Source organism: Dama dama, chromosome 18, assembly GCF_033118175.1.
Source record: "Dama dama isolate Ldn47 chromosome 18, ASM3311817v1, whole genome shotgun sequence".
Lineage (NCBI taxonomy): Eukaryota > Metazoa > Chordata > Mammalia > Artiodactyla > Cervidae > Dama > Dama dama.
In genome coordinates, this window is record NC_083698.1 from 6967921 (window position 1) to 6993630 (window position 25710).

The following is a 25710-nucleotide window of genomic DNA, read 5'->3' on the forward strand; positions in this document are numbered from 1 at the left end:
CCATCAAGGTGTCTGTATTGTGTTTACAACTCTTCGTATGTCAAACGTATCTCAGTACAGTTTTGTTTTGTTTTTTTTAATGTAGAAAGTTGAGCATTAATGTTTAAGGTGAAGAAGAGTAAAAGAGTGCTCTGGACAGAGGCGGAGCAGGAAGCAGGCCCGAAGGGGCAGCGGTGAGTGGGGTGTCGTGCTGGCCACTGAGGGGGGCAGGAGGGGAGCATGGCAGGAACGGGCACGGTGACAGGTCAGCAGTGGGTTAGAAGGCGGCGTTTGACGTGGGAGGAGACACAGGCACTGATGCCTGAACACGGGGCCAGGACAGGAACCTCAGCACCTCAGGAACGCTTCCCCCAGCAAAGCGTCAGCATCTTAACCATGTCCTTATTCTTGAGTCACTATCAATGGAATCGTAACAAAAGTCCTTTCCAAGGGGCTCACCCAGGCTGTGGCAGGGGGATGCAGACGTGTGCAAACGTGAAGGGGGGGGTGAAGTGCCTGTGATGGGCAAGCAGCATGAACTTGGGTTTGGGTTTGAAGGTTTTACTACTATTTCATCCAGGAGGCTATGACAAACAGTCAGGCTCATCAAGAACCAAGAAGAAAGGAGGGAGGGCGTGTGGCAGAGAGGAGTTCGGAAGAGAGAGAGTCAGGAGGGGCTGTCTGGTCAGAAGTGGGGGGCCTCAGGTTGTAGGGGGGAGTCTATTTTATATGATTACAGGGGATACAGGAAGGCAGGTGGGCGTGTGATCTGAGGGATGGACTCTGTGGGAGATGTGGGCACTTAGAGGGCATGCAGCTGTGGGCTTGGGGGCAAGTGGGAGTCCAGGGACTCGCCCAAGAGGCTGACGCAGGAGCTGGTGGTGCAGATACTGAGAATATCCAGGATCCCAAGGGCAGAGAGACTGGCTGATGGTGGGAGGTGCAGGAAGACACTGTCCAGGCTCGGGGGACTTGGCCTCAACTGACCTAATTTCCCTCGGAACCCAGAAAACATCATCACATGACCTTGCTGTTGTGGTTGCTCAGTTGCCAAGTTGTGTCCGACTCTTTGCGACCCCACGGGCTGCAGCACACCAGGCCTCCCCGTCCCTCACTGTCTCCCTGACCTTGTGACTGTCCTGCTGACATGAGAACGAAGCCTCGGAGTTGCCACATTCTGTGACCCCCCACTCCTCAGATGAACTGAGGCCACCTCCACACCTGCCCCCTCCCCGGCTGCAAGACGCTCTGCCCAGAACCCACAAATGTCCAGGCCACTGCGGGCAGTCACTGAGCAGGACATGTGGACTCATGCAGGAGGAAGAGTCTCCCTGCAGAGTCTGTGCATGAACACATCTACTCATCTAGACCGCCACCAGCCTGCCAGTGGGTCTAACGATGACTCCAGGTGCTGGGCTAGGCTAGTCACCTGCTTTACATTGAGTTTCATGCTTAAAATCAGGGGGGCCCTGACAAGCTGCAAATGTGCTGGGGCACAGCAGGGTGGCCAGGCTAGGTCAGGGCTCAGAAAGCTCCTCCACTGAAGGCAGGGATGTCCAGGTGTGCCAGGACCCAGGTCCATGCAGACGAGAAGCAGGTATGTCATATGCAGAGTGGTTCATCAGCGGTTGTTGACAAGATGCCCACTGATCAGGTTCCCGGTTCTGCTGGGCTCAGGACTCAGGCTCCGCTTGCATGGCCCTGCCTGAGTCCCACGGCCCGTGAGTCATCATAATGGCTAAAATGTCTGCAGACGGACAGACAGCCAGGGATGTGAGGAGGGGCTTCTGTGAAGACCCCTGCTCATCAGAGTCCTTAATTAACGCTCGGCTATGACAGGTCACCACACATTCTCCCGAGGGACTGTGCTCCCGATTCACCTCATAGACCCTCCTTCCCATGAGGACCATGTACACACGCCAAGAGGAACTGGGATGTGACACAGACAACATACTGGTCAAGAAGTTGCCAGTAGCTGATGATAAATGTCTTCTACAAGTCAGCACAACCTTACAACAAAGGAACAAAAAGTCTACCACCAGTGGATGCTTCTCAGCTGACCCCTCCCCAGGAAGGTCTGGGAACCCAGAAAACAGGGCAGAGGAGACACAATCGGTGGACGCCTACGGGCTAGCTACACTGCTCCCAGGCCCAACCGCTGCTCGTGTTATACACAGGTGCACATGCCTGTGCACGCACGCACGCACACACACACACACACACACACACACACACTCCCTGCTCATCCTCACAGCCAACCTCCCACAGAGCACAGTTTATCCATCTGGCCTCCTAAATCCCTGAAAAGGCCTCCCTCACCACCCTCCTTCCCTCTGATTCCATCTCCACAAGTCCCCATGTCCAGCTCCACAGAAGCCACCAGACAACGCACCGCATACCCATTTTCCTGGCGATGCTGGAATACGGGGTGATTTTTTCTCCTGCTCTTCCTGACACTCTACCTTCCTCTGGACTCTGTGCCGAGATCTCTCACCTCGGGCCACAGCCCCTCTGCCTCCTTCCTACTCCCACCCTCTCCCTCCCCAACTTTCCTGTCTCCACGTCAGTTTGGGCTAAATGGTTTTTATTCACGACCCCTCTCCTGACCTCATCTCTTCAGCTGTCTGAATCCTGTTGCATGTGTATTTTCATCTGACATGTGACATGAACCCACCACCCTCTGAACTTGTAAAATCCCTCACTCTGTCTCTTTCTCCTGAATCATTCCCAGGCCATCAGTACTGACCACTACATCATTCATTACTAAATGCTCAGATTTATATTTTAATCCTTTAAACTCTTCCTCTAAATGTCCTGGTGACAAATTCTTAATTTTTCTTTCTGTTCCCTTCTCCAAAGGCTCAACCTTTCCTCCCACCTCTTTGAAGCTGATAATTTTCACTTGTTTGCCTTGAGGTATCCTGGCCTTACCTGGGTTACTTCTAACTTGGGAGCAGCGTCCTTCCAGCAGGGCACATGGCAGCAGCCAGGGCTCCTCCCTTTCCCACATGGTTTCAGATTATTCTTCCTAACACACTCCTGGGATCCTGCCATCCTCACTCTCAGATAGAGACCAAGCCTTTTGGCTGCCCATTACATAAAGGCCATCATCCTCCCCCGTCAGCCAAGGTCAAGCAGAAGCTGGCCTCAGACGCCCTCTTAGAGAGATCAACAGTGCTCCTGGACACTCGCCCTCAGGATGAGGTCAACTGGAACTTCCTCCAGGAACTTGAGCAGATGCTCTGACTTCTCTCATATCAGTACCACTAGTACCCACAGTAACATCCTGACATCAGTCACACTTTTGCTCATGTTCCGGGTCCAGTGTTAGTGACCTCCTCCATGAAGCATGTTCCATGAAGCATGTTCCCCTCCATGAAGCACATTCCATGAAGCATGCTCCCCTCCATGAAGCATGTTCCATGAAGCATGTTTCCCTCCATGAAGCATGCTCCCCTCCATGAAGCATGTTCCATGAAGCATGCTCCCCTACATGAAGCATGCTCCCCTCCGTGAAGCATGTTCCCCTCCGTGAAGCATGCTCCATTTGTGCCTATTAGAAGCACCCTTTCAGTTTGTTGGAGCAGAAAGGCAAAGGCTGTGTTATCAGCTGTACCTAGAACCAAACTGTGGCCCCATCACTCAACAAGCAGGTTATGGGTGATTCCTCTGAATCTCAGTTTTTTTAAGTGAAAGAGGCAAATGCCACCCACCTTACCAAACAAACACAAAAACTAAATGGGACCATGGATATAAAAACATCTAATGCCCCTAGTACATTTCAGACATAATAAACACCACCCTGCTATCCCTCATCCATAGCACTCTATGCTCTTTAGTACTTCACTTGGGCACACACATTTTTATATTATATGTGTTGCCATCCCAAAACAATTGCAGTGCCACAGAATAGTTAAATCTGTTTTATTTGAAAATTGGTGGAGAAGGGAAAACAAAAATGGCAGAATGAATTTGGAGTAAAGTCATGGCATACTGGGGAAATGGTTTAACATTTATTTCTATGTGAATTAATGCTTCAAAAAATCCTGTAAATAAATTATGATAGCTATGACCTGCTGGTATTTATACATCTGCTTGTATTCTTTCTTTTTTTTTTCCAAAGAACTGAATGAATTTGATAAACTACTCAAGTGAAGCATATAACATCCCCTTAAACCAATAAATCCACTCTGGGTTCCAGAAATGAACCCGTCATTTACCAAAATGAGCAAGCACAGGGAGTGAATTCACAGTCCGCACAGGTAACTGATGGGCAGAGGGCTCAGCATAGAGTAAATTATGGTAAGCGATGAGCTCCCTCCCATCAGTAATGGTGACCTGGACCATACGACAGAGTCTTTAGAAAGAGCAATTACTCTTGCTTCTGGAAGACGCTAAGTCACTAGGAGTGAGCTCTCTAGTCACCTTTGACTGCTGTCCTCTCATAGCTGAGGTCACAACTCCACAGGTAAAGACACTGAGGGACACACACACACAAAAGCCACCACAGCCTCTCGATGTGGACGCATTTCTACACGGATTGGCTGCCAAGCAGAAACTTCGAGTTGCTCTTCATATTTCTGCTCACAACTTTTTCTGATTCTTTCCCATTTAGCAACACTGTCTTTGGAAAGTAGTGGATTAGAAAATGCACACAGAATAACATTACCGTATTGTCTCCAGTCTGCGGTAGGGGGTAAGTGCCTCCACAAAATAAGATTGTTGAGATGATTTAGGTAGGAAGGCAGGGAGTGGAAGCCTTTCTGGTTGTACCACACCTAAAAGAGAAAGAAAACTTAATGGCCCTCCTGAAATTAGTTCTTAAGTCTGTTCATAAGCTGTTCTCGGATACAAGGAACACGTGTAAATTTGCTTCTCCAGCACCTGAACACAGGCCTCAGTGTAATGGTCCTGCATGGCTGACAGTGAGCAGTGAAGTCCAGCCTGCTAATTTTATATTTATCTCCAGCATATAATTTATAGCTAAAAATAGATTAATTTTCCCCAGAACAAATGTAAGTGTTGCTCTATAATTATATTCTCACAGCAAAAAAGGAATCTAAGCCCATCATTTTTTTCTTCTTTCTCCATTGGTAAGCTAACGAAATCTGACCTGCAAATTAAAAGCACGGAAATAATAAGAAAAAAATGATGACTCTCAAATTAATAACTGAATATGGAACATTATTCCTCAAAATAAATTGAAGTGAACATTTGCTGAGCATGGAGAATAAAGCAGCAGGCCTGTCAGACAGGAGGAAGGTGAAGGAGAAAACAGGAGACAGACAATATTATTAAAACTGAAATAAGAAGTAGCATAAAAAATACTAATTGAACCATCAGTATCTATATCTCACAATATTGATATTTTAATGAAAAAAAATTGTAATGCACTCAGTGGAATGCTGGTGAGTGTCTTTAAGAGATAATGAATCAACCAGCAAATTCTGACCTTAATTCAAGTTCGTTTCTCTAGATGACACTGTCTTTTGTGACAATCTTCTTTGTGGAATCAGAGCGGCTCTCTTGCTGGTTCCTACTCGGAGGAAGCTGTGCAGGTTCTCGCAGTTTGTGCAAAGTTAAGGCCAAAACTCAGGTCCCTGGGCTTCCAACCCGTTCCCCTGCCCAACCCCATCACAGGGTGACCAGTTGTCTCCACCAGTGTCCTGAGTTCACGGGGAAGAACCAAGCATCCAGTGACAGCTCATGGAAATGCCTGTCTCTGCAGGACGGTGGCCCAACTCTTTCTTAGGAAGTCCACCTCACTGGGCGATTAAGGAGGCAGAACTCTGCCCTCTGTCACGGCAGCTGCCACTGCACACCCCCATCTTCAAATAGTTTCTTAGGTTCAGGGAAACCCTTAGCCGTCACTCTTTCCAGCTCCAAGGAGGAAGAAATTCTGCTCAAGACCGACTATCCACAGACCCAGGACAACCCTCAGCTGTGCTCAAGTGGATCGGAGACTGGTGACAGAAAAATCCACAGACTCACAAACGGGTGTAATTCAGACACAGGATTCTGAAAAGCAGAGGAAAGCGTGGGTTCCCTTCACAGGGCAGCCCGCCCTGCCCTGCACTGAGATCACTTACCAGAGGGTATCTGCCCCCCTTCTGTACCCAACAGTGACCCCAGTCCCTGCAGGAACCCCCAGTCCACCTCTCACCACTCCCACCTTCAAACACACACGCCTGCAGATGTGCTAACATACAGGGACTAGCTATGCTTCTGGATACAATGACGTAAAATGCAAGACTGCTAAAGTTAAAGGACACACAGAAGAAAACCTCCGCTGTGGACAGGAACCACAGTCCACAACCTGCTCCCCCCACCACCAGTCTTGGCTCCACTAACTGCTTAACTGGAGGAAAAAACATGAAAGCCAAGGGTGCTCTCTGCCCTTGACGTGGGGCCTTCAAATTAGTTTGTTTGAAATTTTGTTTTAAAAGCAGGGTGACATTTTTTTCAGCTTAGAAACGACACTGCGCATGGAAATGCCATCGTGGTCCAGCGGCCAAGACACCGCACTTCCAGTGCGGGGCCTCGGGTTCTGTCCTTGGCTGGGGAACTAGGATCCCGCCTGCCTCACGGCTTGGCAAAAATTTTTTTTCATCTTTAAAAATTAATTGATTGATTAAAATAAAATAGCAACAAGGATTTACTGTATAGGACAGGGAACTGTGTTTAAAAAAAAAAAAAAACACTGTACAAAAACACAGAGAGCAAACTGGGGTAGCTGTGGTGGGGCGGGCACCCCAGAGCCTGGGCGTCTCGCCCACTCCTCCCCATCAGCTTCAGCTTCGGCGCTGGGTCAAGTTCACGCTCCATTGCTCCTCCACCCACAGCTATGGGGCTCTGACCCGGGCTCAGCCCCTGTGCCTCTGCTGACACCACAGTGCCCCAGACAGCCACCAGGACTGGGTCTCCACCATCATCCCAGCTGAGGCCAGCAGCTGACAAACCTCTCCACTCAGGGACACAGTCTGCAGGCCAAAGGTCAAGAGGGATGCCTCATGGTCAAGACCAAGTCACAGGTGTGGCCGTGAAACTTGGCGATGCTTGCTGAGGGAGGGGTGGTGCCCAGTGACCCTCTCAGGGGACAGAGGGGCTTCCTGTCTAAGGGGTATAACCCTGAGGACCCTGACGTCCCAAAATGCTCATTATGAGACGCCAGGGTTCATCAAGGGGGCCAAGTCAGAGGGCAGAGGATGCAGCCATGCTGGACCCTGAGGGCTCCAGCCCTGCTCTCTGCAGGCAGGAGGCCAGTGAGGAGCTGCCCCGTCAGCCTGTTTCCAAATCCCCACTCGTGGCCGTCAGAAACGACGGGAGAAGTGCCCGGCAGAGAAGAGTCTGGGCATGGAAACACGGCCACGGGGACAGTGCTGGGGGCCGGGTGGGATCCGGCCAGGGAGCCTCCCCACCAGAGGGAGAGCAGGCATTCTGTGCAGAGCACAGCCCCCCAAAGCCCCGCCCAGCCCCACGACGGCCAGCTGCTGAGGGCCCTGACGACCGTGGTGTCATCGTGGGCACAGGTGACCAACACACAGAGTTTCAAGGAGCAATATGAACATCATTTCGGTTCTACTACAAATCGGCTTTTGCTTGGGAGAAATTTTATAAATTCTTTTAAGTAAGCGACAGATGCTTCATGATGATCTTAAATAAGTTGTGGGACTTCCTTCCCTGCTGGTCTCTAAGTCAGGACCAATAAATCCAATAGCTGAAGGAGGAAGTTAACCTCCTTTTAGGAACTTATCATGACACCTCAAAACAGACCTTTCATGTCAGGATCCATAGTAACAATGCCTCAGAAAGGCAACTAAGTTACTGAAAGGAAAAAAAAATTTCTGGGTGGATAGTCAAATGCCTAAAAGTCTACATGAGAACAGAACAGAATGAAGGCCAAACACCAAGAGGGCAGTGTGTTTAGCCTTTAACTGAAGTGTATACATTCTAGAGGGTCTCTCTGGTGGCTAAGAGGTAAAGAATCCACCTGCCAATGCAGGAGATGTGGGTTTTATTGCTGGATTGGAAGATCCCGTGGAGAAAGGAAATGACAACCCACTCCAGTATTCTTGCCCGGGGAAATCCCATGGACAGAGGGACCCTGAAGGGCTACAGTCCATGGGGTCGCAAAGAGTTGGACAGAACTTAGCAACTGAACAACAACAAAATACATTATAGAGGGTGTTTAACTAAACCAGCTGAATACTCACGATGTGAATGAAATCATTCATAAAGGTTCCATGAGAGATATTATAAAATATGATGAATTTTAATTATTAAGCCTATTCGTATGCAAATTTCCCATTTTCTCCTCAAAAAGACTCCGAAAATCGTAGACTCTATGTCTTATGAATGTACCCCAAAGGCCAAAGTAAAAGGCTGGTGGTTAATTACCGAAAGGTTAATGTAATAATTTGACATGACATCAACCACCAACAGTGCTATGGGAATCTGAGACAACAGACGCCCTTTAGAGTCGAATGCAGACTCACGATCGTTGAGCTCCCTGCAAAGAGGCTCTCTCCCCAAAGGGCTGGATACTTGCACACCTGAGTATGGCAAAGTCTATGTCAAACAACATCAAAAGCTGCAGAAGTCACTGCTCAAACACGCTGATACAGAAGACAAACAAAGAGGAAAAGGAGCAGGTGTCAGGGAGACACAGGGTGCTGAGCTCTCTCACGGGAGCAGAGACACAGGAGAGCCTTGGCTGCACTGCCCCAGGCCCTAGAAGCACAGACGGGACGCTCCACCGTCAGCAGGAGGCTTGGTATTCACATAGAGCAGAAACTTAAAATGCTCTCAGAGGAAATGAGCAGATTCCTCCTACAAACTGGGTTTACTTTAATAACAGTCATATCATGTGTTCAAAAAGCCAGCAAAGGGATTTTAGATTATTTTTCTATCAAGCTATGAATCTTGATCTTTTCATCTTAAGCTACAAATCTTTCCCTCTGTGTGGCCTGCAGCGTGAGAGAGATTTGAACAAACCTCAGTTGAAATAAGGGACGTCTGAACAGTCTACACAGGGACTAGAACTTTTCATCAGGGATTACACTGTGAAATATGACTGTTAAAACTTCTCTCTATGATTACATTGTGAAGTGTGAATGTTAACATTTCCACCAGGGATTACATTGTTAAAAACCTGTAAAGCACCTTTATTTCACTGAATAATCCTTCAACAGGCACAAGCCTGGATCCTGAAAAGCTTTTCCATGTCACCATGAACCATGAAAGGCCCCGCGACAAGACAGAGACATTTCATCAGTGATATGACAGGTACACAAGCAGATTCCATTCCCAGGTGGCCGAGTGGTAAAGAATCCACCTGCCAATGCAGAAGACTCAAGAGACATGGGTTTGATCCCTGGGACAGGAAAATCCCCTGGAGTAGGTAACCTGCTCCAGTATTCTTTCCTGGAAAATCCCATGGACAGAGGAGCCTGGAGAACTACAGTCCATGGGGTCGCAAAGAGTCAGACATAACTGAGCAACTAACACACATACACACCACTCGCACGACTTACTCTTTCCCAATTTCTCTCAAAATGGGGACCAAAGCCAGACTATCTCCCCAATCACCGAGACTTCAAGCTGCAAATCTTTCCCATCTTGAGGTTGTACCAACCTCTTTCCTAGGGAAACCTGTCCTGATTCCCTGCCTCCAGGTTCCTCGGTGGGTAAGGGGGTAGGGGTGGTACTGGTGGGTAAGGGGGTCTTTCCTGGCCACTCTCGGTAATGCCAAAGGGATTTTCCTCATTCATAGGGCCAGACCAGCAGGGCTTAAAAATCCAACCCCTGGGAGGGGTCCTGCCTGCTCACCACATTGGGTCCATCCAGTCATCAGGAAGAAAAGGAATTTATTGGGTTGACCCAAAAGTTGGTTCAGAATGTTACAGGAAAAACCCAAATGAACTTTTTGGTTAATAAATGCATGTATCAGGATCGCTGTCATCCTGATGCTGCTGCTGCTGTGGCTAAGTCCCTTCAGTCGTGTCCGACTTTTTGCAACCCTATGGACTGTAGCCCGCCAGGCTCCTCTGTCCGTGAGATTCTCCAGGCAAGAATACTGCAGCGGGTTGCCATGCCCTCCTCCAAGGGATCTTCCCGACCCAGGGATAGAACCTGCATCTCTTATGTCTCCTGCACTGACAGGCAGATTCCTTACCACTTGCGCCACCTGGAAAGCCCCACCCTGACAATAAGTGTCTTTATTATTACTTTTTTTTGATGTGTCTTTAAAAGAAGATTACTTTCCTTATTTGCTTTAGATCTATCAGGTGAATTCCCATCTTAACAAAAAACAGTGATCTATTTCATACATTTCTAAATAGCCTAAAGGAAACGATTCATTTTCTCTTTCCAAGAGAATGTTCACGTACAACTGGCTGTATTTCAGGGTAACGAACACTGGTATTTGGTTCGATGTTGCCAGTACCCACAAAGGGTACAAAGCAAGTTTCCCTGAATGCTTTCTAAAACAAGAAGAAAAAGAAAAAAGGAAAGACTGTACCTTTGCCAGACTTGGGGGTTTTGACATATTTAAATTTGTGTCTTGAACTTGATCGGGGATTTGCACTCCAAAAGACCATCCTCCAAGCCTGGGGAAGTAAACAAGAGGTTAGAGCTTCTGCCAGGCAGCACCAGGCCCTCCTAACAGAGGGCGTCCCCCACCCACCACACCGGTCATAGAGGCCATAAAACAGTGGCTGCTGAACTTCCAGGCTCTGGGTCGCAGCCCCCCGGGTCAGCCTGCTGTGGGACGCGGCCTGGCCCCAGGCAGGTGTCTGAGGAGGGTGCTGAGTTTTTAGCAAGGATGGATGAAGCCACCTACTCCTCACCCACGTTAGAATATGAGCCTCTCAGAACTCACCACCACGTTAGGAAGCATGCCCCATGCAGGACTTTGCTGTGCTCACCTGTCCGGCTGGTATTCTAATTAACGGTCATTTCTCCTAAAGATCAGCTGTCAGTACCCTCTGGTCTGTCCTGCTCTTCTGAGTTTCAGCCTGTTTTGACTTGTTTTCTTCCTCTTTGCTTCTTTCATCCTCTGTTCACACACTGTGTCCTGCCAGCAGGAATCCCTGGCTACTTCGATTGGGGTGAATCTCCTTCTCTTTGGGGTTCACACAAGACCTTACATTTCCATTTCTTGCGTTGATTGCTATGCTGGGCCTTAACTGTCTTTTTTGCCAGTTCATCTCCTATACAGCTCTGTGAGTTTCTCCCGGGATGTGGGGTGAATTACGTCTTTCCTCTCCATACCCCTTGGGTTATATACTATATTTAGCACTTATGAAGCTTCTAAAAATATTGAACATTAGAAATAAAAACACACACTAAACTTTGTTTCCAAGTCTCTGGATAAAGGAGATTAAAACAACAAATTTCCACCATTGTGCCTGGATTTTGAGCAGAAATTTGGGGCAAAAGAAGAAGGATAGATTCCCACCAGGCTCAATTTAATTCAATCATTCATTTCAGAGACTCAATCATTCACTGACTGAGTGCCTTTTGTATACCAGATACTATTCTAAGTCCTGGGCACACAAGTGCCCACCTTCAAAAATCAGAGATTCCTGGATGTGTTTAAAGGCACAAAGGGAGGGCAGCAGGGGCCAGACATGGTCCAAGAAGCATCAGAAGGAAACAGAACCTGGGGGTGGGGTGGGAGGATGTTCTAGGCATTGCAGACACACCATGCAATGATGCTTTTGTGTTGGGAGGTCTCAGGAAATTTGATGGAATAGTGAGTATGACTGCAATTTAAATCAATGAGCAGCTCATCCCTATCCTCTCATCTAGATTCCCCGTCTTAGGCTCAAGGAAATGCAGCACAGAATAAAAGCTTGCCGCAAAATCTCTTAAGAGGGACTTTAGGATACCGTGGAGAGCTTCCCTCATTATGCTGTGAACGTCTCAGGGCTTATCCTCTAAAGCAGTCAAGCTGCTTCTGGCTCCCCCAGGTGACACTCCATGAACATGACTCCCCCACTCCCCCCGGGCCCAGAGTGAAAGTCAGCAGGAGGAATCTGATTAAGTTCTGCAGCACTGCTTTGGAATTTTTATGAGTATCAAGGTTAGCAGGAGACTTCTGAGCTTTGAAGAACATCAGCATTTGAAACGATCAGATTTCCTAAGCAACTCTGAGAACAGGAAAGATACAGCAGAGGTTTCAAACCCACCTCAGTTTTTCCGTCGGTGCCAGCAAATACTCCTCCAGGGGGAGGCCAGAGAGGTTGAGAAGCTGGTGGCCCAGGTGGTTGGTGAGGTAGGGAGCCCTGGTGCTCGCATTGGGGCACTTCTGCAATCATTTCCAAAGATGGGAAGTAGAAGTTTGTTCACAACCCACACGCAGGTTTCCCGAGACTACTTAAGCAAAGTCAATATGACTCTTCCCAGCCCTCACTTTTTCAGCGACTCATCGACTGCCTTTTATATGTTCTGATTCCTCATGTCTCTCTTAAGAGTCACCTACATTTGAGAGTTATACCAGAATTCCACTGCGACCTTTGCCATTAGTTAGATTGGGGGACTTCCAATCCTTTCCTGTATGTAAGTTGGGCAGATGGGTAAGAACTCAAAAGGGAAAATATGTTTTCACTGGGGTCATCCTGCATTTGAAGAACCACCAAGAGAGTCAGAGGATGATAAGCGAGAAAATTCAAAAGAATGTGTTTCTTCCTTAAATGCCTGAAACAGAAATCAAACTCCTCTTCTGTAGACACTCAGAGGCTTGGAACCTGTAAATATTTGCCCGGCAGGGACCACCTGACTCCCTCTCTCCTGAGGGCCTCTGACTCCTAACCGAGTGGACTAGCGTTTCCGGAAGATTCTGCCAAGGCACCTATGTGCCACACACACACACAAAAACAAGGATTCTTTAGTCAGATAAATTAAAAGCTGCCTCTTTCACACTCCTTGTGATTTGAGCATCTCACAGGAGCTACGGCAAAGAGACCTGTTACATGGGGCTTTCTCTGACATTTCTGAAGCTCCCTTGGCTATGGAGCTTCTTCACAGGAAATGCTTTTCTCCTTGCACACATATTTCTGAGAACTCACAGTTCATGTGAGTTGGAGCGAATTCCACATCAACCATTCTGGTACTCGTTCATTCATTCCTCTAATACTGACACCCAATCTAATTCCAATAAATTTCAGGGAGCTTGTAATAAAAAGTACCAGTCTAACAGAATGAGTGAATCAAGGCCAAAGAATCAGAGCATGGAGTGAAAACTTACAGGATTCCTGAGTTAATGGAATAAACAAGATGGGGAAGAAACAAATCATTGGGTCCATAAAGAACTTGGGCAGAACAGCTGATCACCACAAAGGAGCAGCAAACAGAATCACCAATGGCCAAGGCCAAAAGGGTAACATGCGGCATCCATCAGTGGCCTCTGGTGGGCCCTACCTGGACGTCCATGGTGCTATGTAACTGCCTCACCTGAGTACAGACGTTTGGTCTAAGAGAAGAAAGGAGACTAGGTCCATCGAAAGGAAGCCTTTCTAAAGTCACTACACTATTAGGAGGGCTTCCCTAGTAGCTTAAACAGTAAGAATCTGCCTGCAATGCAGGATACATGGGTTCAATCCCTGGGTTGGGAAGATCCCCTGAAGAAGGGATTGGCAACCCACTCCAGTATTCTTGCCTGAAGAATTCCATGGACAGAGGCTACAGTCCATGAGGTCGCAAAGAGTCAGAACCAACTCAGCAACTAATACACACCCTGTGGACCACTAAACAGAAAAGATATAAACATGAGCACACGGTCATTTTCTTAAAACTCAATTTAAATTAAGATTTTTGTTTGTCTTATTTTTTTCCTGTAAATTAGGATAGCCATATCTGTTTGTTGATTTTAGCCAACAGGCCTGTGCCTTTTACTAACTGCCTCTTGAGATTTCCTTTGAGATGAGTTCCAACTAGTTATACACATAAACTTCACTCCATTCTCAACAGACTGGACAGTGTGTCTCTCACTGTAACAGGAGTAACCTACTTCTGTGTGCCATTGTATCGCTCAACCATAGTTAGAAGAGCCATGTGATGTCTCAGATTTTTAACATCCAGCTTTCAAAACTCAAATAAAAATACAAGAAACCTAAGGTCACTGCCTTGAAATTCTGGGAAATTTCCCCCCGAAGTGCAATTCTAGCTCCACTGTTGGACTGTCACTGATTGCGACCAATGGAAAATGAATGGGAGGGTCACCCTGGAAACCACATCATGACACCTTTCCAAGAAGCACCCAATCAAGGAAACCTAAGAGTCATTTAGTCCAAAAGTTCATTTAGTTACCAAAAACAAAGATTTTTCAGATGGGGGTGAACTCGTTTTTTTTTTTTAATTGGAGTATAAATCCTTTACAATATTGTGTTAGTTTCTGCTGAACAAGGAAGGGAATCAGCTATATGTGTATTCCCACTCTCTTGGACCTCCCTCCCACCATTCGCCTCATCCCACCCATCTAGGTCATCACAGAGCACCTATGGAAGCAATCTAAATGTCCATCAACAGGTCAACGGAGAAAAAAGAAGCGTGTGCTGTGTGTATATACATACACATATATATATATACACACATTAGTGTTAGCCATAGAGAGGAACAGAATTGGACTTTTGCAGAGATGTGGATGGATCTAGAGTCTGTCATACAGAGTGAAGTAGGTCAGAGAGAGAAAAGCAAATATCATATATTAACGCATATATATGGAATCTAGAGAAATGGTCCAGATGAACTTATCTTTTGGGCAGGAAGAGAGACACAGGCGTAGAGAATGGACACGTGGAAGGGGAGGCAGGGGAAGGGGAGGGTTGGGTGAATTGGGAGAATAGGTAAACTCACTTCTGTTCCTTGAGGTTTAGGCTTTTGAAAAATCAAAAACACTGAGGAAACCTACCAGGCAGCCACAAGACTCTTGGACGCCCCGGGGAGAGGAAGGGTCGGTGTGCCAGCAGGAAGAATTCTCCCTGACAAAACGAAGGAGAAGGTGGGATGATACTCAGATCACACAACTGCTGCATCTCCACGACAGCATCCCCCAGACCTGAGCACAGCTAACGAGAGCATCATGTCCCCATGATGCAAAAAGCAGAGTGCTCACACTTGTTTTCATGGCTTGAGCTGTTAATCTGATGACAATGTTTTATTACAATCACATTATTCCCATTATAATAAGTGATGCTCTCACTCTGTCCACAGAGGCTCCCGGGGGGCTGTGATGAACCCCAGGGCTCCCGGTGGCCAAACCAGGTACCCTCAGCACCAGTGTAGCAATCCCCAAACACAGGAAGTTGCTAACTCCTTTTCATCATGTGATATCATAATTGATCATCGTTTAAAGAAAAGCAACTAGTATTAAATTTCTGTTATGAAAAACAGTGGTGCCACAAAAACCGCTATGAAACCAACTTACTGCAGAGTTCCAGAACCTCTGTATTCCAAAGCTCCCTATCACTGTTCTCCTTGTTAGTCCACTTGTTTTGATTTTTTTTCAGACATGTTTACAAATCGAAACCTGCTTTAGTACTAATAATTGTTATTTACACACAAATTGTGAGAGAAAAGAGGAAATTAACTTTTACTGAACTACGGGCACCTGGCTAGATGTTTTCACCACAAACATCTGCAACCTCACTTGGGAAGAAGGACTGGGGTTCTCAGAGGTCAGGGGCTCACCTGACATCACCCTTTGGAAGATAGTCTCCCGTGCTACAAGCCCTCGCTCTCTGCTCCAGGCGGTGTGGCTCTAGTGTTAGAACATCAAGGTGAAACACGTCCAGTTCAATGAAAGGAACCCTGCCATTTCTATTAACCAGGTCAGCAAAATACAATTTCCATGTAAATTTCTGAAATATCAAAAATTTCATGGCTTCCCCGATGTGACTTTCTCGGTCAACCAGCCTGTGGAGACTCCTGTTTTGAGCCTTGAAAGTGATCAAGGAGACAGCATCCAAGGGAGTGATGTGCTTAATCAGACTGCTTGCTGTATCTGATAATCACTTGGAAAAAAATTACTCCACTTACACCTCTGAAGCTTGCAGCCTTCCTTGCTTCCACTGCTGGTCTTCAATGACTGTTAGCAAGTATTTACAACATAATGCATTTCTTTAAAATGTCCTCTTTGCCTCTTCCAAATCCTCCACTGGTTTTTCTCTTAGCTTCCAGTTGAGAGAGTAAAGAGATGCACCTTGGAGCTGCACAGGGACCAGCAACAGCATTTAACAGGTTCTAGATGTGGGAGCCTCCCAGCCTCCAGAAGTCCTGGGAAGCTGTGCTCGCAGAGGGCGCAGGCGATGGGAGATGTGGGATCAGACTTATTCGAATCCCTCCAACGCCAGGACCACAGGGTGGTATGTGGCCCACCAGCCAGGATTCACAGGACACACGACATCATCCCAAGGGGGTGTCTGACACGGTCCCTCTGTCTGACGGGTCTGGCGAGGCTGGACTGAACGGGTCTCCTTGACGCAGGCCCGCCTGCCTGCAGTTTTCAACATTCAGATGTGTACTTTGCATCTCAGTGCCAGAGAGAGGTTCTCAGGACCTACTCTCAAGAGGGAAGGTTCTGACACAAACCTGCCTGAAGGAACAAAAGTCTCGGCCCAGGGTACCCTGTGGTCTGAGGTGACACTTGCTCTCTTGCGAGACGTGGGAGCACTGTGATGTTAAAAGAGCAGAGGGAGGTGAGGCACACCCACACCACTCAAGAGAGTCTTCAGCAGAGCTGGGATGTAGGCTCTTGTGGCCCCACCCGGAATCTGGGTCTCCCCGAGTTTTCCTGGGTGCTCGATATGTGCATTCTGGGTGTGCTTTAGATTCCTGACCTCAACTTCCATTGCCCCAGGTCCTTTTGCCTGGAAGCTGTCACAGCTGTGCCAGGAGTGAGGACCTGGTCTCATGAGCCTGGGAGTATGGAACCCTGAAGAGGACTGCTCGTGCTGCTGCCGTCCAATCATGGAAACCCACCTGACCCGTCTTCCCATCTGGATTTGAATGTGCCCTAGAAACAGAAGACTTGCTCACTGCCCTTCTGTTCTATGCAGAACACTGTCTAGAACCAGTGGGGAAAGTGTTTCACTTGAGCCATAGCAGGGACACCATGGCTGCAGTGTCACCAGACACGAGCCTTGTGACATTAACCTCAGTGTTGAAATCTACCCATCTGCTTCTAAAATTTAAATTAGGCATCATCTACTACAATAGGAAAACAGATAATTCACTTCACATTTATACCACAATAGTTCTTTCGGGGGACTTTTACTGCCTTCTGCCTTGGTTCAGACGGTAGAGAATCTGCTTGCAATTTGGGAGCCCAGGGTTCAATCCCTGAGTTGGGAAGATCCTTTGGAGAAGGGAATGGCAACACTCTCCAATATTCCTGCGTGGAGAATTCCATGGACAGAGGAGCCTGGTGAGCTGCAATCCATGGGGTCACAGTTGGACATGACTGAATGACTATCACTTTCTTCACTTTTCTGCCTGAGAAGAGGTAAAGTTGGGGATTCAATATGCTCCCTCAGTAGAAGCTCAGAGTCTGAGCAGAAAAACAGTCAATAAACAGAATCTCATCTACTGTCTTAAAATGTGTCTGCTAATTCATAATCAAATGATGGCTAAAGTCTGCCCACAATGGAAAATGTAGACACTGAATTCAATGCTGTTTTACACTTATAGAAGCAAAATTATTTGTTTTAAATAAAACCGTTTGTTTCAACCTGGGACTTCAGTAAATAAGACTTAATTGTGAGACATGGAGAGAAATTATTATGGATGTAAGTATGCAAAGTGCCTCCTTGAATAAGACGCCCTCCTCCAGCTTTTGGTCATGCTGACCAAGGAAAAGCATAGAAATGGTTAACAATTAGCAAGGAGTTAAGGGATCCCGTGGCTTTCACAGAGAAAGAAAAAGAAGCAGAAACAGACCAGGAAGTCAGAGGAAAGGCTGAGGAGGGAACAGTGAGGATCTGCAGGATGTGGGGTAGGGGCAGAGTTCAGGGGTAGGGGTGAGGCAGGGGGGTCTGGGGGCCACTGACTCCCAGCAACAGTCCGTGAGGGTAAAATTGACATCTGAACAGAATTTGGGACATGTTCTCCTGTCCTAGCACTGATTCTACCTTTATCCCCACTCTTGAAAGGCCAGATAAATATCTTTTTCTTTTCTGTTCTTTCTTCTTTGTTGCCAGGTTGGGCCCGAACTAAACCCTGCGGGGCCCCAGATTATATTTCAATTTCTCAAAGGTAGACAGTTTTTACATCCTGCATGTTTCTTTAGATGAAAAGGAAATAAAAGCATCACCATGGAAGCTTTTATTTAGTTAAATTAATTACTTTCTTTTTCAAGAGAAGACTAAAGTGAAACGATGTAATTAATTTTCTATTAATTCTTCCTCACTGAGACCAGTAATAGTTATTCAGTCTCATTCATTACCAACATCAATAATGCACAAAATGAGTCATCACAAATTAGGAAAACATACACTGATACGGCATTATTGTCTGGATTTTAGTATTTATGACTGAAAAACATACACTTTAGGACTTAATACATCATTATGGTTTTTTATCACTTTCCCATTTGTAAGTTCCTAAGTCCTCCATCAATCCTGGAGTAGATCCTCAATAAATAACAGTCAAGCAAAGTGAGAGAGAAGCCTTTATGAAGAAAGGCATGCTTCATCAAGGTCTCATCTCTATACTATTAATATCCTTTTCAAATCTTAGAAAAAAATTTTTCAAATTAATTCACCCCCATACTGATGTTATTGACTTTTTAACTCTCTTTAGTTAAAAAAAAAAAACACACAATTAATCTTTTCATAGGTACAAGTTTACCCTAAAAAGTAAATAATAAATATTAATAATAACTATTTCATATTTAATTGTTATTTTATTCTTTTAACAGTTTTATTGTTTGGAGGTTTTAGTAAGTTAACTGAACGCTATTCATTATTGACGTTACTAATTGATTCTTGCAATTATATAAAGCCTGTATTTACCGAGGAAGGGAAGGGAGAGTGATGGAGCTTCTACTGGGTCATTTTATCAACAGACAGCGTGGCGCATGCTCAGTCCCCGCCCTCTCACCCGGCTGCTGTTCTCCCCGGAGCAGGAACAGCGGCCAGGAGACCCTGCCAGCCTGCGGGCCGCCAGCTCGAGCCTGCGCTTCCGCAAAGGATGTCGGGTACTTACAGGTCTGGGTTTGCGTCAGCGCAGGGCGGGTCCTGATCCCCAAACTTCCGCAAAAGCACGTGGGCGAGCTCCAGGCTGTCGTTGTCACTGCTGCTCATCCTGGGACAAAGGACAAGGGGGAAGGTCAGTGCTCGGCCGGGAGTTCTCAGGACACCCTGCCTCAGAGCGAGCCCCAGGCCCACCAGGCCAGGCGCATGTTCCCAGCCGTGCAGAGCTCATCGTTCACCTTGTCTATGGTGATGTCAACCAGGAGGAAGAGGCATCGTAAAAGCACAGTTTCGCCACCACAGATAAACCCATTTTTATATATTTGCATTCGAGTGCATCATTTTTCTCATCTTTTCACTTAAAATTAAAATATTACAACTCTAGCATTTTTGCATGTTTTTTAAAAATTAACTTTAAAGGCTGTATAATACTACATCATATTAACATATTAAAGCCTATAAAACTATCCTCTTAATGCCAGAACTCTGGTTTGCTATGAATATTTGCCCTACTACATAGCCCAGTAACAAAACTTCTTATATTTGGTTTTCTGTGTGTTTCTCTACAGGCTTCCCTTCAGTTGGTAAAGAATCTGCCTGCAATGCAGGAGACCCTAGTTCAATTCCTGGGTTGGGAAGATCAGCTGGAGAAAGGGATAGGCTACCCACTCCAGTATTCTTGGTCTTCCCTTGTGGCTCAGCTGTAAAGAATCTGCCTGCAATGTGAGAGACCTAAGTTCTATCCCTGGGTTGGGAAGATCCCCTGGAGAAGGGAAAGGCTACCCACTCCAGTATTCTGGCCTAGAGAATGCCATGGATGGTATAGTCCATGTGGTCTCAAAGAGTAAGATACGATTGAGTGTTTCTATACAGGCTTTCCGGGTGGCGCTAGTGGTAAAGAATCTGTCTGTCAATGCAAGAGTCACAGGAGACGTGGGTTCAATCCCTGGGTCGGGAAGATCCAATGGAGGAGGAAATGGCAGCCCATTCCAGTATTCTTGCCTGGAGAATCCCATGAACAGGAGCTCGGCAGGCCCCAGTCCACAGGGTCACAAAGAGTTGGACACGAATATGTAAACTATACTGAATATTTCCTTAATAAGAAGCCCTAAGTGTGCTTTAAGTACACAGTGAATTATAGTCTCTAGCTTAATGGCATGAATCTCAGAAGTTAATTAGTAGTTCAAGCAGCATCCATGGGAACCAAGCCCTCCAAGATGGAATCCCCTTATTGAAGACACCATCAAAGATAAGACACACTATTCTTCTAGACTGGGGGAGATGTGGAAACAAACTTTACAGTAAATTTTATACATCTGTTTTACAAAACATCTTGACTTGAGAAATTGCAGAGGAAACAGTATTTTAAACCTGTCTAAATCAGGCTGATTAGGAGTGGGTCTTATTACGATTAATCACAACTATGCACATGCGTGTTAAGTCACTCAGTTGTGTCTGACTCCTTGTGACCCCATGGACTGTAGCCCGCCAGGCTCCTCTGTCCATGGGATTCTCCAGGCAAGAATACTGGAGTGGGCTGCCATTTCCTCCTCCAAGGGATCTTCCCAACCCAGAGATTGAACCCAGGTCTCCAGCCTTGCAGGCAGATTCTTTATATCTGAGCCATCTGTGAACAAATTGTGATCTTGCCAATATGCTGAAATCATACACCTAATCCTTCATCTCCACCCAGTTATCTTATTTCTCTCAACTGGATCTTCCTGGAAACCTCTTACCTTTCAGAAAGGACCAGTTTTAATGGAAAGGAAAGAGCAACTCATTACACCAAATAAGTCGTATATTTCTGCTGAGGACAACTTTACTTTCATACCTAAGCTGGAATGCAAATACTGCTACAGCATCCAAAACCAAAACGAATAATTATTTACAGGAAAACGCCACCTTCCCCACTCCATGAAATATAACCATGAGTTTAAAATATCCAGGTGGTTTACAACTGGCCTAATCTGATTCCCTACAGCCGTGGCCAGAACTCTGCAGTGATGAAAGATACTGAAATTTACGGCAAAGCTACATCTCATAAGTAGGCAGTGTGACCTCTGTATAAATAGTCTTCAAGTTTCTGACAAATGAGAAAACACTTTTAGAAGGAAAGGGACATATTTTCCAAGGAAATGTGGCTCGTAAAATGAAAACATTATTTGTGGCATCTGTGGAAATACTCTGAATTGCTCTCTTTTGACCCATTAATCCAAGAACAAATATGAAAGTTTGAAATTTTTTTTTCTGAAAAAAATATTGATCCACAAAGTTGTTTACTTAGGATAATTATTAAAAGCAAGTTTCAAAGTTAGGGTTTACTTCTACCACTTTTTTGCTTAGGTCTAAAGGTCACTTAAAAAAAAAAAACTAGCTTTACATTATCCCTGTTGCCATAAAATTCAAATGCTTGTTCTTTGTGCATGCATGCATACTAAGTCACTTCAATTGTGTTCAACTCTTTGCGACCCTATGGGCTATAGCCCACCAGACTCCTCTGTCCATGGGATTCTCCAAGCAAGAATACTGGAGTGGGTTGCCATGCCCTTCTTCAGGGGATCTTCCCTACCCAGGGATCAAGCCCACGGCCTGTTCTTTAACTCCTTTTTTTTTAATCTTCAAACTCTTGGCTGTATTTAGAGCACTGCTGGAAGCATGAGAAGTCTGTCCTTACCAGACTTCAGGAATTAGAAACAGTGCTAGATTGGAATTCCTGAGGCATCTCCTACACGGGCACTGCCTCCTCTCTGTCAGCACGTCTCAAAACTTCTGGTGCAGCAGCGTGGCCCAGGGGCTTGTTGGAGCTAATGCGGATTACTACGTATCATCCCAAAAGTCTTCGTGTTGTTAACAAGAGTCCCCAGGTCTCTTGGAGATCAAATCATATCAAGAAAGGTGTGGCTTCTGGGAGGAAGTGACCTGCATGCAACTCTCCCCACCCTGCTTGCTGTCCAGCGCCCCGCTGCCCCAAGCCAGCCCCGGATCTGACAGGCATCGGCTCCCGGGGCTCCTGGGCTCCGTGGGTGCTTCCTCAGGCAGAGCTGTCTCAGCGCCAGGCAGCACAGGGATGGCATCTGAAGAACAGCTGCAAAGCACCCAGGGCAAGGAAGAGAACGGGCCAGTCCTCAAGAGGATGGCCCTCAGAGACCCGCTGCCTGCAACCTCCCTGGTCTCTTGGCCCCAAAGAGGAGCGTAAAGCTGAATGAGAGGGCAGACGCCTTCCTCCTCCTGAGCCGGGAGCAAGCAGGGAGCAGAGGGGGAAGGCACCGCGGCTTGGGCCCCTCTGCACCACCGGAGCTTCTCAGAACAAACGTGGCCCCAGGGCCCCAGCAGCCAGAGAAACCCAAACAGCAAAGACACTCAGTGAACAAGAGGTTGATACAGCTAGAACCAGGTAACATGGTTACCTTTTCCAACAAAAAAGTCACTGAATGAACAGACACCTTGAACCAAACTAAACAAATAAAGTAACAGTGACTGAGACTCACACGCTACACAGGGCTTTCTATCTGAAACCAAGACATATGGTTTCAAGGAAACTGCTGAGCGTGAAAGGATATGATTAACTTATTCACCAAGATGCCAGGCCTCACCTCTAGTAAACCAGGACACAGGGTCACCCCACTAGGGCATCCGGGACCCAGAGCAGGCAGTGGGGGCGATGGCGAGCCCTAAGCAGCACAGCTGTGCCCACTGAAGCGGGCAGAGGCTCTCCCCTCACCCACAGCCAACGTAAGAGACGAGAACTCAGGCGAGGAAGGAACGTCTCCAGCAAAACTAACGATCTCTGGCAGCATCTTCCTTTGCCCCCCATATGTAGGTAGACTCCTACTCTACTAAAACAAAAAGTAACAACCTGTAAAGTCGTTCTTTTCTGTTTAGTCCGAAATTAAAGACAAGAAGGGAAATATGCAATCTCTGATGGGTCCCTCTCTGTAAAGATGAGAAAATGAGCATCGAATATGTAGGCTCCTCTGTTTCATCATTTACACAACGTGAGAAATATCTTTGTTCTCACTTAAAACACTTACTCTTAAAAATGGAAGAAAATATTAAAAGATCTCTAACTCTCAGACTCAAAATAATTTCGGAGTGCATTACTTTTATGAAAGATCGGTACTGTGAGAGCTGGAAGAAATGCTCACAAACAAACAAAAAACCATAATTACCAAATTAATAACACAGCAGAGAAACTGAATTGGTATTGGCAACCAACTCGAAGTATTTCAGTGCCATGAGCCCCATGAAGAGAAATGCTCACCTGCTTGAGAAGAAAAGGTTAGGATGGGACAGAGGAGAGGGAAAAACACTGAGAGTGGTGATTAATTGTATGTGATACTTGATATATTCAATATGCAAAGTAAAATGTATAATAACCACAAAGCGACTGAGAACATTCAGTCTTAAGAGAAACCTAAGAGCTGCCTAACAGAAACACAGTAACAAGTCATGGCATCAAAAGTAATAGAGAGCACTTGGGGGAAATGAGCTTCCTCTCTCCCACGAATGTGGGGACTTTAGCCTGTTCACATGTACATGACCTCAAAGAATGGTATCTGCCATACAGTAGGTGCATAATAGGGCTTCCGCCTGCAGTGCAGGAGACATAAGTTCGATCCCTAAGTTTGGAAGATCCCCTGGAGAAAGGCATACTCACTCCAGTGTTCTTGCCTGCAGAATTCCGTGGACAGAGGAGTCAGTTGGGTTACAGTCCATGGGGTCACAAAGAGTTGGACACAACTGAAGTGACTGAGCATGCACACACAGATGCATAATAAATACTTGTTGAATAAAAGAAACAAAAATGTTATGGGACTGTAAGTTAGTGCACATTTGTAAGGATGGTGGTGGTTGCTGGTGGTGGTGATAGTGGTTGAGTGGCTAAGTTGTGTCCCACTCTGCAATCCCATGGACTGTAGCCCACCAGGCTCCTCTGTCCATGGAATTCTCCAGGCAAGAATACTGGAGTAGGTTGCCATTTCGTCCTCCAGAGGATCTTCCCAGTCCAAGGACTGAACCCATGTTTCCTGCATCGGGAGGTGGATTCTTTACCATTGAGCCACCAGGGATAATTTGGTAATATCTTCCCTGAAATTATTGGTGCTATCCTGGAAAAACTTGTAACAGAAATGCGTGGTAATGGAAAAAATGGACAGTTGCATAAATACAAAGTATTCCTACACCACTGTCTATAGTAGGAAAACTTATCTAAATAAATAAACAAATCTATACATGCCCCTAGAGACTGTTGACATAAATTATGGCCCCTCCAGTCAACATGCTACAGCAAGTCCAAGGAACCGGCACCACTGTACAAAAACAGATCCACAAACGCACTCTCAAGTGTAAAACAAATGATGAACAGTGTTACAGTGTGAGCTCATCATTATAAAAATAAAAATGCATGCATGTGTGCTAAGTTACTTCAATCTTGTCCGACTCTCTGCAACACTAAGGACTGTAGACTGCCAGGCTCCTCTGCCCACGGGATTCTCCAGGCAAGAATGGGAGAGTGGGTTGCCATTTCCTCCTCCAGGGGATCTTCCAGACCCACGGATCAAACCAATGTCTCCTGTGACTCCTGCAATGGAGGCAAGTTCTTTACCACTAGCACCACCTGAGAAGCCCAAAAGTAAAAATGCCTGGATTGAAAAATATTTTATGAAACAAGGGGTAGACAACACACCAACAGGTTTGCAGTAGGCAGGGCTAGTAGGAACACGCATGATTTACTTTTAAATTTAGGCTAGCCTGTACTTTATAGTACTTGCTTCAAAAAACAAACTTTGCAACTGAAAAGCTCAACATAGATACAGGGTTATATAGCTTATAACTTAGAGGGTTAGACAGTTATAGCTTGTAATGGATATAACAGTTCAGTCGCTCAGTTGTGTCTGACTCTTTGTGAACCCATGGACTGAAGCATGCCAGGTTTCCCTGTCCATCACCAACTCCCAGAGCTTGCTCAAACTCATGTTCATCGAGTCGGTGATGCCATCCAACCATCTCATCCTCTGTTGTCCCCTTCTCCTCCTGCCTTCAATCTTTCCCAGCATCACGGTCTTCTCCAAGGAGTCAGTTATTTGCATCAGGTGGCCAAAGTACTAGAGCTTCAGCTTCAGCATCAGTCCTTCCAGTGAATATTTAGGACTGATTTCCTTTAGGATGGACTGGTTGGATCTCCTTGCAGTCCAAGGGACTCTCAAGAGTCTTCTCCAACACCACAGTTCAAAAGCATTAATTCTTCATCACTCAGCTTTCTTTATACTCCAACTCTCACATCCATACATGACTACTAGAAAAATCATAGCTTTGACTAGATGGACCTTTGTTGGCAAAGTTGTCTCTGCCTTTTAATATGCTGTCTAGGTCGGTCATAGCTTTTCTTTCAAGGAGCAAGTGTCTTTTAATTTCATGGCTGTGGTCACCATTTGCAAGTGATTTTGGAGCCCAAAAAAATAAAGTCTGTCACTGTTTCCATTGTTTCCCCCATCTATTTGCCATGGAGTGATGAGACCAGAAGCCATGATCTTAGTTTTTT

The 25710-nt window shown here is 46.2% G+C and overlaps 1 protein-coding gene across 1 annotated transcript in view; it reads right to left on the reverse strand.

The window, feature by feature from the left end:
* Nucleotides 1-25710, reverse strand: part of ABCA13 (ATP binding cassette subfamily A member 13) — a 374898-nt gene that overhangs the window by 128052 nt on the left and 221136 nt on the right. The window contains exons 44-48 of the mRNA XM_061166289.1: nt 19183-19272; nt 14891-14960; nt 12171-12289; nt 10499-10586; nt 4649-4757 (exon numbers count right to left, since the gene is read on the reverse strand). Of these exons, the coding sequence (XP_061022272.1) occupies nt 4649-4757; nt 10499-10586; nt 12171-12289; nt 14891-14960; nt 19183-19272 (476 nt within the window). The remainder of the gene's footprint in view (nt 1-4648; nt 4758-10498; nt 10587-12170; nt 12290-14890; nt 14961-19182; nt 19273-25710) is intronic.